At 35.4% G+C, this 13,746-nt stretch overlaps 1 protein-coding gene and 1 pseudogene across 1 annotated transcript; one reads left to right on the top strand and one right to left on the bottom strand.

The window, feature by feature from the left end:
• Window positions 1–604, top strand: part of LOC105306520 — an 8,882-nt pseudogene extending 8,278 nt beyond the window's left edge.
• An 11,338-nt stretch (window positions 605–11,942) lies between these two features.
• LOC105306510 (trace amine-associated receptor 7a-like) lies at window positions 11,943–12,974 on the bottom strand. The gene has a single exon (XM_011381552.1). It carries the CDS (start codon window positions 12,972–12,974, stop codon window positions 11,943–11,945), a length of 1,032 nt encoding a protein of 343 aa, XP_011379854.1.
• Between the last annotated feature and the right edge of the window lie 772 nt (window positions 12,975–13,746).

Genomic DNA, 13,746 nt, shown 5'->3' with positions numbered 1-13,746 from the left:
ATCCTACCAAGTTTACAGTGTCTGTGTCAGGAATTTGCATCAGCATCTCCTGGATCCTGCCTATTGCATACAGTGGTGCCGTGTTCTACACTGGAGCCTATGACGATGGGCTACAAGAATTAGCTAGTGCCCTCAACCGCATAGGAGGTTGTCAGACAATTGTAAATCAAATCTGGGTGTTGATAGATTTTCTATCCTTCTTTATACCTACCCTTGTTATGATCATTCTCTACAGTAATATTTTCTTGTGGCTCGACAACAGCCTAAAAGGATTGAAAATACAGGTGGCAATACAGAATCATCATCAGATAGTTATAAATCCAGAGTGGCCAAGAGAGAGAGGAAAGCAGCTAAAACTCTGGGGGTGACAGTGGTAGCATTTATGATTTCATGGTTACCTCACTTATTGATGCCTTTGTTGGCTTCATAACTCCTTCCTATCTTTATGAGATTTACCCTTGGTGTTATATTATAACTCAGCCAGGAACCCTTTGATTTATGCTTTATTTTACCCATGGTTTAGGTAAGCCATAAAATTTATTGTAAGTGGTCAGTTTTTGAGGACAGTTCATTAGCGATGATTTTGTTCTTTGAACAAATGTAAGCAATTAGATTGAGATAGTTGAAGATATCTTTACACTGTCCAAGTGAAATGAGTTTTTGAAAATCAAGTTATCGACTATTATTAAAAAGAAAACCATATTCTTCAACTTTAATAGGGTAAATCACTGTTTTTCAATTATATTAGTATGTGTACTTCTCTCATACTTCCCCTAAAATATTTATTTGACTAATAAATGTTAAATCCTATTTGTTAAGTGTTGCAGAGCTCCCTATACCCCAATCCTTGCAGACACTTCCCTCCTTCCATTTTCTTTTTTATTCCACTGACTGTTTCCTTGGTAACCTAAAAACATCTTTGTTTTGTTTGATTTCTTTTCTTCTTTCTTTACAAAGTCTTCTACTCACACTCAACTTGTCAAAAATTTCTCTGTGATTGACTTCATGGAGCTGTTGTTTTTTGTTGTTATTGATATTCCTTCGCTTTGCTTTGCTTATTTTCCCCAGAGAAACTTTTGGGTAGCAGTCAATCTATTATGCTTTATGTCTGTATGGTGTCTGTGTCAGGCATTTGCTTCATTATCTCATGGCTCCTGCCCCTTGCATACAGGTGCCCATGAGGATGGAATGGAGGAATTAGTTAGTGCTCTCTGCTCCATCGGTGGTGTCAGCTTGTTGTAAATCAAACTGAATATTGATAAAATTTCTATTATTTACACATCTCTTATGTTAAGATGATACAGTATATTTTGGGGGAGTTGGAAAACAGACTAAGAAGAATGAAACTGCATTATCAGAGAATGGTAAAGCCAGAGTAGCTAAGAGAGAGGGAGAAAAACAGCTAGAACGTTGGGTTCACAGTTAGTGTTTTTGATCTCATGGTCACCACATATATTTGATTCATTCACTGATTGGTTTTGGGTTTTATAATCCCTTCTTATGAGATGTTTTGTTGGTTCAGTATTTTTAATTCTTCTCTAAATCATTTGATTTAAGATTTTTTTACCCTTTGTCTAGAAGAGCAATAAAATTTATAAGTGCCAAGTAATAAATGACAGTTTATCAACCATAAGTTTATCTATAAATAAGCCTCAATTTCAAATTGATGGTTTGAAAGATTTGAAGTTGAAATGGTTACATAATGGAAACTTCTCAATAATTATGATATGAAATATATGCATGGTAACGATTCATTAAATAGGTGAGGAAAAATGGCACCTCGATTTCCACACCATAACATTTATGCTTTCTCTTTCTTGGTGAATTGAACTTCTCTAAGCATTTGATACAAATGTATGTACTAAGAGCGGTGAACACGAAGCTCATAATATCTAGTCTTCTCAAATCTGCACACTTCCCTGTTCTGTCAGTTGTTAATTATTTTATCTTTGCAGGCCTCCCGTATCTTTCTAACCTTGCCTACCACGCTTACCTTTCTGTCATTTTCAAAGGTTTCCTGATTTTGTCTTTACTGTGACAATTTTGTGTTCCTTGTCTTTCTGTGGACTTGGCAACTTTGCTTTCATTTTGAGCAGCCTCTTTCTGAGAGTAGGTTTTTCTGGATCTCCTGTAGGTCTATGAGGAATATACACAAGCCATTTTGACTCAGTACAAGATTCATATTTTATATGTTGGGGGCATATTTTGAGATCATGGAAATAACCATGAGCAAATGGTACAATTTTTGCAATAGAGATTGTCTCTTGAATGATTGTTTTCTTATTCCATGAAATGTGTTGTTCTACCTATCAGTAGAATGGACTTCAATTTTCTGTCATTTTTTTTCTAATAACACTATCCAAAGTTTATACATTTTCCACCTTAAAAATTACAACGTATTGTAAATTATGGGAAAAAGATGAATTATATAAGGAATGTTGACGTGTCACATAATCTTAGAGGACAATGTTGTTAAGCATCTTGCTTCATTCATTTCAGAAAACCAAAATTGATTTCCTTCAGATGTTAAAAAATAAGAGAAAATATAGATTTTGTAATTTTTCACTGGTATAATTATAACAGAAAACCAACAGAAATTTATGCACTCAATTTATATATTTAAACTTCAAAAGAAAACAATCATGATAAGGGGGAAAAAAGACAAACGGGAAAAATCCTTGGCACTATACATGATGAAAAAAGGTAAATAGGTTTAAAAGTGCAAGCTTTTTACAAAATAGTAAGGAACCAATAAGCATTATACGAAATGAACGAATAGATCATTTTTTAGAGGAATATGACAAATGGCCGAAAAATACATTAAAATGCCAATTGTACAATAATTTTAAAATGTAATAGAGTTTGATATATCAAATTGGCAGATATTAGAAGGATCAATAATACTTGACGTTAACTAGAGTTTGGGAAATTGTGCACTCCTATGAGAGTTATACATGGTCATATAGATCTAGGGAAAATATAATTGTTTCTCCTTTCTGCGATGAATTCAAATATTCACATGAAACTTGAAATCATACATGCCACGTGACTCTGTATTTTATTTCCACCAAGTAATCCTAAGAAAAGAGCCAGGCAAGGAAGCAAACATGACCAGGTCATTCATTTTATCAGTCTTAAATATTAACTGGAAAAAACTTACATCAGTATAAGATAAATTAAATAAATTATGTTCTACCTATGTAAGGGAATGTTATGAAGCCATTAAAAACTGCTAAAAAGTTTTGTATACATTGACATGGATAAACAACCACAATATATTTTGTGACTAAAAACAACAAAACCAAAAATCTCTAGCCCAGATTATAAAACAGGATACATAATTATGACTCCTATATATGTATATACTTCTAAATGCCATATTTGTGATGATATAAATACATTAAAATTACTATTACCAATACACATCTCTATTCTCATCTGAGCATTGAAGTTAGGTCTGTCTGTGCTTCTCATTTTATTTTCACACAATATCTTTGAGTATATATTGCTGACATATTTTTTTCATATCTGATGAAGCAAAACTAGCTTCATTAGTATATTTTAGGGACCACATCTTAAAGTGATTAAAGTACCTTAGGAATTATATCTCAACCTTAAGTATTTTTAATATAAATATTTGCAGCAGATCTTTAAGATCCTCCAACTCTTCTCTAATACTAATTGTTTGCTGGATCAGGAGATATGGGAGATATCAATTCATTCTTTTATCTTCTGTTTGTGTTTTTTTCTACTCTTTATGTTATCTCTTAAAAAGTGATAAAGAGTGTCAGTACATATGTTGGGTATAAACTGAACAGAGAGCCCATCTTCTAAGAGAGAGAAAGGCAGTGTCTCTAGAGAATCATTGCACAGGAGTTCCACTCTGAAAGCTCTGAGGATAAATCCTGGCCCTGTGATCTTGGAAAACTTACTAACTTCCTCCAGTTTCAGATTACTTATTTCTAATATGGGAGTAATATTATCTACCTTATAGAATTGTGTGAGTAAAGATAGGAAAAAGACCGAACGTACAGTTAAAACTGAGTTACTATTTAAAAACCAGTAAGATAGTATAGTATAGGGTAGATAATACATGATAGATAAATAGACAGACAGAGAGAATATAGTAATCATTAACAGAAAAAATTACAAGTGAATGATCTTTTCTTCCAATCAACTTTATTTCTAAGGAGTGATTAGAATGACTGGTGTTGGCATTTAAGCTTGGTGAGGAGGAGAGTTACAACATCCGGCAAGTGAGAGTTTAAAAGTTACTTGTAGTTGGCTTTCTAGAACAAGCGAGCCTGCAAGGTGATCAAATACACAAAATGGAGAGATTTTAGGTTTTAGTATAAGTCCAAATTCTGAAATTCCAAATGCTATAGCACTGGAAGCTTGTGTCCTAATAAATTCTAGGACAAACACCAACATGAGGTCATTTCTAGCATTACTTCTTACCACTGTCTGAACATTGATACTTTGGTACACAGATAGCAATGTGTCGATTACAAGTGCTTCACACACTTCACTGGTATATTCAAAATATAATATGGATGTGCCTTTTAAAATTTAAAGTTCTGATTTCCAGAAGGACCAAATTTCAGATCAGAGATTGGAGCTCTGCTAACTGCAAGTCTTAGGTTATGACCATGTGAATGAGAGACTAGGGTAAGGTGGGAGGTGATATCCTCAAAGGACAGGACATCTAGAACCTGTGAGGCAGCCTCGCACATGGTCAAGAACATGGAGTCGACGCAGTCTGCCTAGGGTTCAATCCAGGTTCTTCCCATCTTCTTATCCTCCCAAGGACTCAGTATTCTCAGCTGTGACTGGGGTATAATACTACTACTTATTTCAGGGAGTTATTATGATGACTTAAGGAACTGATATTTCTAAAGCACTCATAGCAAATGTTTATGTTTTACATATTGTAGATATTGAGAGTAGTAGTAGAGGTAATAACAGAGTGATGGGTATTAAAATGAAGGTGAAAGATGGAAGATGGACCCTGTGGTCAGTGCTTAACAGTATTGAAGAGAGGCCTGAGTGACACATCTGATAATATTGAGGGTTTTATGAAAGAAAGAGAGAGAATGTTCTAACGTTATGAAGAGGACAGGGGGGTGCATGCCCACCTTGTCACTCTGCCTGCTGGGAAGCAGAGATCTCAGCTGAAGGCCAGGTCCTAGCAGGTGCACAGAACCTACACAGAAAGAAACATATTTCTAAAGTTATTTATCGGTATTTATTCATTTCATTGTTGTCTTCAAATTTTAACTCAGTTGTGTGGAAATATCAGTCTCGGAAACTGGACTGTGGCAAACTTTTCACTAGTCAGAAAAAGGAGAAAAATAAGAATGATGAAACAAGTGCTTCATAATAAAAGATTTATTCACTTTACAAGACTGTCCTTCTTTGTTAAATATGGCTTTCCATTACTTTAGATATTAAAGCATGATTTTATGAAATATTGGTAAAGTATATGAAGTTGTTGTTGCTGTTGCTATTTTTGATGTTCTATGCTAGTAAAGTTAAAATGTGATTATTATTTGTTGATTCCCCAAATTTTAATCAATTTTATTATTTCTGAAACCCAAATTTATAGGAACCACTGTCCTTACCCACTTGAATATTTAATAGAAAAGGTGATATATTGCCAGTGAGTAACAATTTTACTTCTGTCAAAACAAACTAGAGCAGCATCTGATGAACTCCAAATATTAGAAACAGTGAAGCAGTAATGAATGATAATGACCTGACATGAGCCAATGGAAATAGATATTCAAGAAATCAACCACATAGAGAAATTAATATCAAATATATATTATGAATAGGATTGTCCTGCATTTTTCTACCTTTTTTGCTACCTATGAAAACATCACAGAAATCGAAGTTATTTTTTACTTTCATATTGGGATTAGTCAATAAAGAATATCTAGCGTCATGCTGAGATATGAATTAGAGCATCTTCCTAAGGCCTCTAAAATTCTTGCACACATATGTCGCTTCCTATCTTGCACATAAGATCATCTTGATTAAATAAATTTGCAACAGTTAAAGATCAAGATTAGGCAGCAATCATGTTACTCAGGTATCTGTGGTTCTAGCACCAAGGATGGCTTCTGAGGCAAACCTTTGTGATCTTGAGTCATCTAAGGTTTTTAGTGTGATATCTACACTTATCTTTAGCTTGCGAATTCTACCTTCTCTAAAACATTTCTAAGATAAAAGCCTATTAAGTAAATCATCTCCCCAGCGTATGAGAGTGTGAGATAGGCCTCATTAGGATAGACTGACACACATTGCAGAAAGATGCCTTGATGATCTCTGTGGTCCTTCCAGTGGACAAACTCAGACGTTTGTTAATGAGAGCAAGGGGAGAGAAGTGTTTCGTACTCATGTCTCTTAGCATTAGAGGCAAGAACACAAAGCAGAGTCAAAGTGTTAAATTGTAAATGTACAGCAGATAGTAATGATAATACAGAGTCAATATATTTAACTAACAATCTAAACAAATTTTCAAGTGATTACATAACTGAGTCGGTTCTTATTTTAGTTCTCACATAATTCGACTGTGTTTAACAAGTATTTTTTAGAAATGTATGTTAACGACTTATGGAATATTTTTATTGGGGTGAGAAACAATGCAAAATTAATCTTTCTCCAATCTCGTTCTCCACATGAGCAAATCTTCCTTTGTCATCCCTTCATGAATTCTCAGGCAGAGCTGTCCAGTCACTCTGAGTGTTAATGATTTTCACTATGGTCTGCTTAGTTCTCCATTTGAGAACTACAGTCTATATCTAATTGTGTCCAGTGCTAGCATGGTCTAAACTTAAAAAGCCTGGTTTTAGGGGAGGAGCTTGTTTTGGTTTTTCATTCCTTATCTCACTCTGTTTTCTGCTCTATTCCACTGGGAGAAGGAGAGAGTAGAAGAAAAGAAGTATAATCATTTGATACCAAATCCGGTCTCCTTGCAACTTTCACTTGGCAGTCATGCCTACATCATCTGTATAGTGAGCCTTGAATAATGACTCTGTCATGCAGTGCTTATTTGGGTTCTTCAGGCATCTCTGCAGGAGGCACTTTCATGCCCAGGTTCCTAATCTTGTGATCAGCACTGTACTGACTTTTTCAACAACTTCCTCAAGTGCTATTCCATGGGTCACAGACATTTTGTGACCCATGGAATAGCCATTCCACTCTAAAATGGAAGGCCGGACAGAAAGGCCAAGCCTGACTGGCTTCCATGTGTGTATTAGCCCACATGAAACTAATGACTCTTTGCACTTGAAATAGTGACAGTATAGGCTTCTCCCCCTGCTGGCCCAATTCTCCTCCCAGCCATCTCTCCCCAATTCTAATTGCCTCTGCTCAACATAAACACAGGGCAGGTCTGCAAGACTATTGAATAAGCAGATCTAAAGAGGGACTCACGCTTGAATCATCTCACCAATACCTTCATCAGTGGAGTGATCCCCTGAACAAAGGGACCCCAGAAGCAAAAGCCTGTAAGTTTTCTACTCATAGACTTTAAAGAGAACTTGAAAGAGTTCAACTGCAGTGGCTCACCCACATTAGAGAACTAGGCATTGGGCAGGCTCTCCCAACATAAGTCACCCATATGTGTCACACATGTACTTCATAACAGAGCCTGTATTTCGGTGACTGCCACATTCAGGGCATTGCTCAAAATGGACTATGATACCACCAGGCATAAGAAATTTTTTGTCCCACCATTAATATTCTCTATATTCCATTTCTGTTCTACAATGGAGGGTGAATGGCATTGCAAGAAGAGAGAGAAAAGAATTGTAAAAGCGGGCTTATCTACCACAACACTGTGTGACCCTACACTAAAACCTAGGCTTCGATAGCTTTGACTGGATAGGAAAGATAAAAGTGCTAAACAGGATATAACTTTAAAGTTTTCATCTGAGTTAGAATTCACTTTTATATGGGATTTCAATCCCAGAAACTGCATGAAAAGCTATGCAATCGGCCCACGGTATTTTAAAAAATTGGACCAGGAGAGTCAAGAGAGCAAGTCTGCACACACTAGTACATAACATAGCGAAGCCATTTTACGTTTGTGGGGCACCAGTGCAAAGTGTTCCAAAATTAGTGGCATATTCAACAGGCCAAGAGTGCCAATTTTTCCTAAGGAAGGACAAATCAGATGAATAGAGTCCCATTTCTTCATACTATTCTGAAAAATTTGAGGCATACTTCCAACTATCTTACTATACACTTTGAGCAATGTCTTCATTTCTTAGGAAGTAAATAATAAATAAATATTTAGGAGTTTTGAATACATTCTTAAGTTTCCCATATTTAAGTTTCATGACCAAAATAAATTTATTGTTGATAATCTCTCATCAAAACTTGAACACTTGATTTCCGAGTTATTTTAAGGGTTGATACTTCAAAGTACTAAAAAAAAATCAAAAAAACAATGTGGCAAAATGTAGGCAATGACCCATCACAATGGACGCTTTTCTGAGACAGAGAAGGCCCTGCAGGTGCCCTCCTTTGCCTTGCATTGATGTTTCAGTTGAATTGATCATGAGGAAGCTTTGGAGTTTGGAGAAGAGAAACCAGAGATAAGGTTACAAGGGGTTGCATGGAAGCTCAGGGTAATAGATATTTCCCAACTAGTATTTAAGCATTTCAACACTTTCCCAGTTGGAATGGTTGAATTGGTACCTACATCTGAAAATCAGCCCTGTTAACATAACTGAGCACATAGTTTTATTTATCTTTCTCAAGTCCCATGGAAATGACTTCAAAAGCATATCTGGCATTATATTGACTAAAAAACAGAGTCTAGAAAAATACAACCCAAAATACACACAATGGAGATTATTAGAGCAGTAAGAGCTATTCTCATGAATACAGCTTGGGAGAAATTCTAAATTCCAGAAAGAACAATCAAAGAGTAAATGGAAGAAAACAAAAGCTATTGTTCAGAAAGTTCCTTCTGGGTTAAAGAAAGGTCTACGTCTTCCAATTACAAGTATCCACCAAGTGCAAAGAGGACTAATGAAAAATATACAGGTAAGACAATCAGACAAGTATAAAGAGAAAATCTTTAAAAGCTTTAGGACAGGGCCCAGAGGGAGGAATGACAAAGGAATGAACATCATGCTAGCCTCACACCTCTTATCAATACTAGGTCTTAGAAGCCATTAGAGAAATGCTTTTTAAGTTCTGAGGGATTTTTTTTTTTTTAAAACCAGAATTGTAATTCTAGTTAAAATTGGCACTATAATTGAAATCCAATAAAACCCCTGAAAGCTAATTGAGAAATATGTATATATAAAATAGATGGCCATAAGTCTATAGGACCAGGTAGGCCAGATCTAATGGAGAAGAGTTGAGGCAAAATCCTCAGCAAGAAGAGATTGCGCTGTGACCAGATATTGGAGAAGATGAGAATGGACCCATCTAGGCCCCGTGGACAGATAGACACCACTGGAGTGTGGCTAGCCCTCTACATGAATTCATGTGACTCTGGTTGTCTGACCTTCCTCAGGGAACATAAGCCATAGCTTGCACCTAAAAAAGCATGGCTTAGAATAGATTATTTAAAAGGTTTCTTTCAGTTCTAACATTTTGTGAGTCCTTCATCACAGTCCAATGACCAAGTGTCAAGGGGAATGTGAAAAAAACATAACATTTTTGATATGGGAAATTTTTTTATTCCTTGATTTCAGCAACCAATATCCTACAGTTAGAGAGGGGGCGCTTTGCAGAGGATAAATCTCTTTGGTGAAGGGAGGAATCTTTTGTTGTTATGACACTTACTCTCTGCTCCCCACCCCTAGAGTGTTTATACTGGTTCTATTGTTAATCAAGTATGCCACCTTGGGTATGTGACTTACCTCTTTATGCCTCAGGTTCCTCATTTCACAAGGGAAGTAATAAAATTTCTTTGCTCATAGAGTTGTCCTGAAGATTAAGTGCAGGCAAGGCAGTTCCAAGCACAGAATGAGTGTCCCATAAACATAGATAAATGATGATTAGGTTGAAATTGTTTTTCTTGTTAGATCCTTCTGGTTCTGAAGCTCATGTTTTGCATACGGAAAACACTCAATAAATGTTCACTGAAGCAAAGGCCTGTAGACTATTCCCCACACAACCAGAGTAGTTCACAGAAAAGAATAATGAGGATAGTAGCTTGTCTCTTTCACAACGAGAGTATTCAAACACTTAAAAACTAGACAGGTAAGTATGTTGATCTAGGAAAGGAAGTACTAAAATCAGATGATTTGTCTAATATACTAGAAAGGCTACAAAGAAAGGAAAGACAAGTATAAATCTATAAAACTAGCATCAAACAAAAGTACTGGTTTGAATCCTGAAGCTTTATAATATTCATCAGAATCCTTAAATACTTTGATTTTAATGAGGCAGTAGGATTATTCCATAGCTTGCAAAACAAGATTAGAAAAAATTACTATAGTGAAACCTCTAGTATCAAAATAACTTGATGATATTCACTTTTGGAGCTGAAGAATTGTGGGTACAGTGACAGTAAGCAGTCTGGGGTGGCTTTAATCATCTGTAAAATCAAGTAAAGGCAACAATTTCTCACAAGAATGGTATAATCAGAAAGAATACTCTCTTAGAAAAGGTTTACCAATTCAAAGCATTTGTGTGTTAGAAATTATGTGCTAATACATAATGTTGATTTATATCGGTTAGAAATTAAAGAAACAAGCAAGAAATGTTTGATATATTTTTACTCCTGCCCCAAATAGAATAACCGAACTTTTAAAATCTTGATGTCTTCTTGTGAAAAAGCTAAGAGCATAGAATCAAGCCATTTATTGTTCATGGGACATACAGCACCCTCCAGTTTGACTACCAAGAACAATGCTCTGAAATAACTGACTTGGTTTATCCACTACTGATTACATAAATAATTGTTTATCTTTGTGCTTTGGAACCAAGTTTGTGGGTCCTACTACATATTCTAGTCTCTGTCTTGGCTTCATTTTATTTCCTTCATTTTAGTTTTCTTTCTTTTTCTGAACACATTTTTAAGCTTTGCATTTTGTGTATCCTTGATGTCTTTGTCCATAATTTTTGAAACAAGATGCAATTTAATTGAATAAGAATAAATTAATTTCAAAATAAAGTAACATAACAAAATAAGAATAACAATCTTAAAACTCTAACTTAAATGTATGTTAACTGGTACCACCTCTGAACTCTAATGTAATTTTACACTTAACAGTAAGAAGCTCACTGAGTGTATGAATATTCTTATGATGCTAGTTACATTTCCCATTGTAATTTGATACTATAGTTATTCCCAAATAACTAAATTGATATTAAAGTCAATAGCTCTATGTCTTGACTGATTTTCAGTGACTCTGAAATCACAGTTTTGGATGTGCAAATCTGAACACCCGACAGCATATGCTCACTCCTTTATCTGCTCTGAGCAAGGGTCCACCACTTCTCTAAATATATATCTTAGTTGCATTTACATTTTAATAGAAAAATATTGGAAAGCAGCTGAGACAAGATATAAAGTAATAAAAGGAAAGATTTAGATCATGAGTATATACTAGATGTTTTATATATTCTTTTACATTTTCTCAAGACTACTACAAGAGAGGAATTATTAACCAGAGAAATATAATGAGGACCAGAGAGAACAAAGCAAACTAAGATCACAGTGTTAAATGTCACAGTTGGTATTGCATTCCAGTCCTTTCTTGCTCCAAGGCTGAGTTATTTCCATTACAATCAGATTTTAATGTTATATTTACCAAAGAACAATGAACCTGAATTTAAGTGTCTGCGTCAAAATTGAAGCATAATTCATTTATTTTACCTAAGAAGATCTTGCATATTTATGATCAATGTTTTCCCCATTGTGAGTCCATTGAGAATCTATTTCCAATCTCCTCCCAGTCTAAAAGCAGAATCTACTCTGACAATAAATTTATTGTTGAGGAATTTTCTCTTAAGACTTGACCAGTGACGATTAGCTTCATGGCTTTTCGAAACCAAGGATAAAATAAAGCATAAATCAAGGGGTTCATTGCTGAGTTATAGTAACCAATCCAAGCTAATATTTCAAAAATATATGTGGGTGTGATGAAACCTACGAAGGCATCAATTATTGAATCAATGATGTATGGCAACCATGAAACCAGAAATGCTATCACTGCGATGCCCAGTGTTCTTGCTGCTTTTCTCTCCCTCCTGGCCACTCTGTCTTTGTAGCTATCTGATGATCCCACAGTGTTATTGCTCATACTTTCCATTTTTCTAGCCTGTTGTTTAGCAATAAGGAAAATCTTGGAGTAAACAACGATCATCACAAGCGTGGGTATGAAAAATAATAGAAAATTTACCAATACCCAACTTTGATTCACTGCACCTTGACAGCCTCCCACACAGGTGAGAGCACTGACTCGTTCCTCCAGCCCAGCTTCATTTGCACCTGTGCCGTAAAGGGTAAAAGAATAAACAGTGGAAAAGAGCCAGGAGAAGGAAATACATATTCCAGAAACAGATGTGGTGAATCTGGTTGGATAGAGCAGAGGGTCGCTGACTGCAATATATCTATCCAGAGAAATGAAACATAAGTGGAAGATGGAAGCATAGCAGAAGGACCCATCGAAACAAGTGTGAAATTTACAGTAACTCTCCCCAAAGTACCAGCAGCCTTCCACGGACCTCACTGCACTGAAGGGCATCACAGTCACTCCCACCAAGAAGTCAGCACAGGCCAGGGAGGCGATCAAAAGGTTGGTTGGAGAGTGCAACTGCTTGAAATGAAGAATCGAAATCATCACCAAGAGGTTTCCAAATACAGCCAGCCAAGATCCAAAGCAGAACACTGTGTACAGAATCAGGCGGGGTCCAGGCGAGTAGGAAATTTTGACACAGGATGCATTCAGGTTCTCGAAGCAGAGCTGCTCAGCTGGAGGAGGGGGCAAATCACTGCCCATGATTCTTCGTTTTGACCCTGGGAAAGCTATTATCTTTAAATATCTCTAAAAAGGGAGTATTTACAATATGTCAGTAATTGCCAGTAAATTCTGTCCCTATTGCTTCATAAGTACAAATCCTTATTTTCATGTTTAGAAACCGATTCATACCTTTATCTCATAAATCTACTCCAACTGAATAAGTAGTTAGTTTTTATCATTACCCAAAATTCTGTTTGTTTAAACTTAAAAAAAAAATCTTTCTTTGCCTTAGCTGGTATGTATCTGAGAAGCATTAGTCTTCCAAGATCTGTTATATGATGCATGTAACAATGCCATATTTTATTAGTATTCTTTTCCTAATTTATCAGAGATAGAATTATACCCCAAACACTCTGTCCCCTCAGGAAATTAGCTAAATAATTTCAAATACCCAAAGCCCTTAAGCTTAAATCCCCCTAGTAAAATGTGCAGAAGGAAAGAAACTTTAAATAATGAGTATGTTTATGCTAAAAAGAAGTTTAAGCTCTTCTAATATCCTGATGACATTTGACTTTTCCGTGAAATAGAAATGGAAATAAAAATAGTTCTCTTCTTTAAAATCTTTTGTCTGAAATTTGAAAGCCATATTGTTTATTTTTACTTATTTTTACTAAAAAGATTTTACAGAAAATATTTTTCTGATAAATGATTGCTGGTCAATTTTAAATCAGCTTTTTTATATAATGTATAATATATTTGAAATTTTCACACTTCTTTTAGATAAAAATCTGGATTATCTTTATATTTATTT

The sequence above is a fragment of the Pteropus vampyrus genome, unplaced genomic scaffold, assembly GCF_000151845.1.
Source record: "Pteropus vampyrus isolate Shadow unplaced genomic scaffold, Pvam_2.0 Scaffold443, whole genome shotgun sequence".
Lineage (NCBI taxonomy): Eukaryota > Metazoa > Chordata > Mammalia > Chiroptera > Pteropodidae > Pteropus > Pteropus vampyrus.
The sequence above is the reverse complement of the archived record's forward strand: the minus strand, read 5'-3'. Positions and strand labels throughout refer to the sequence as shown.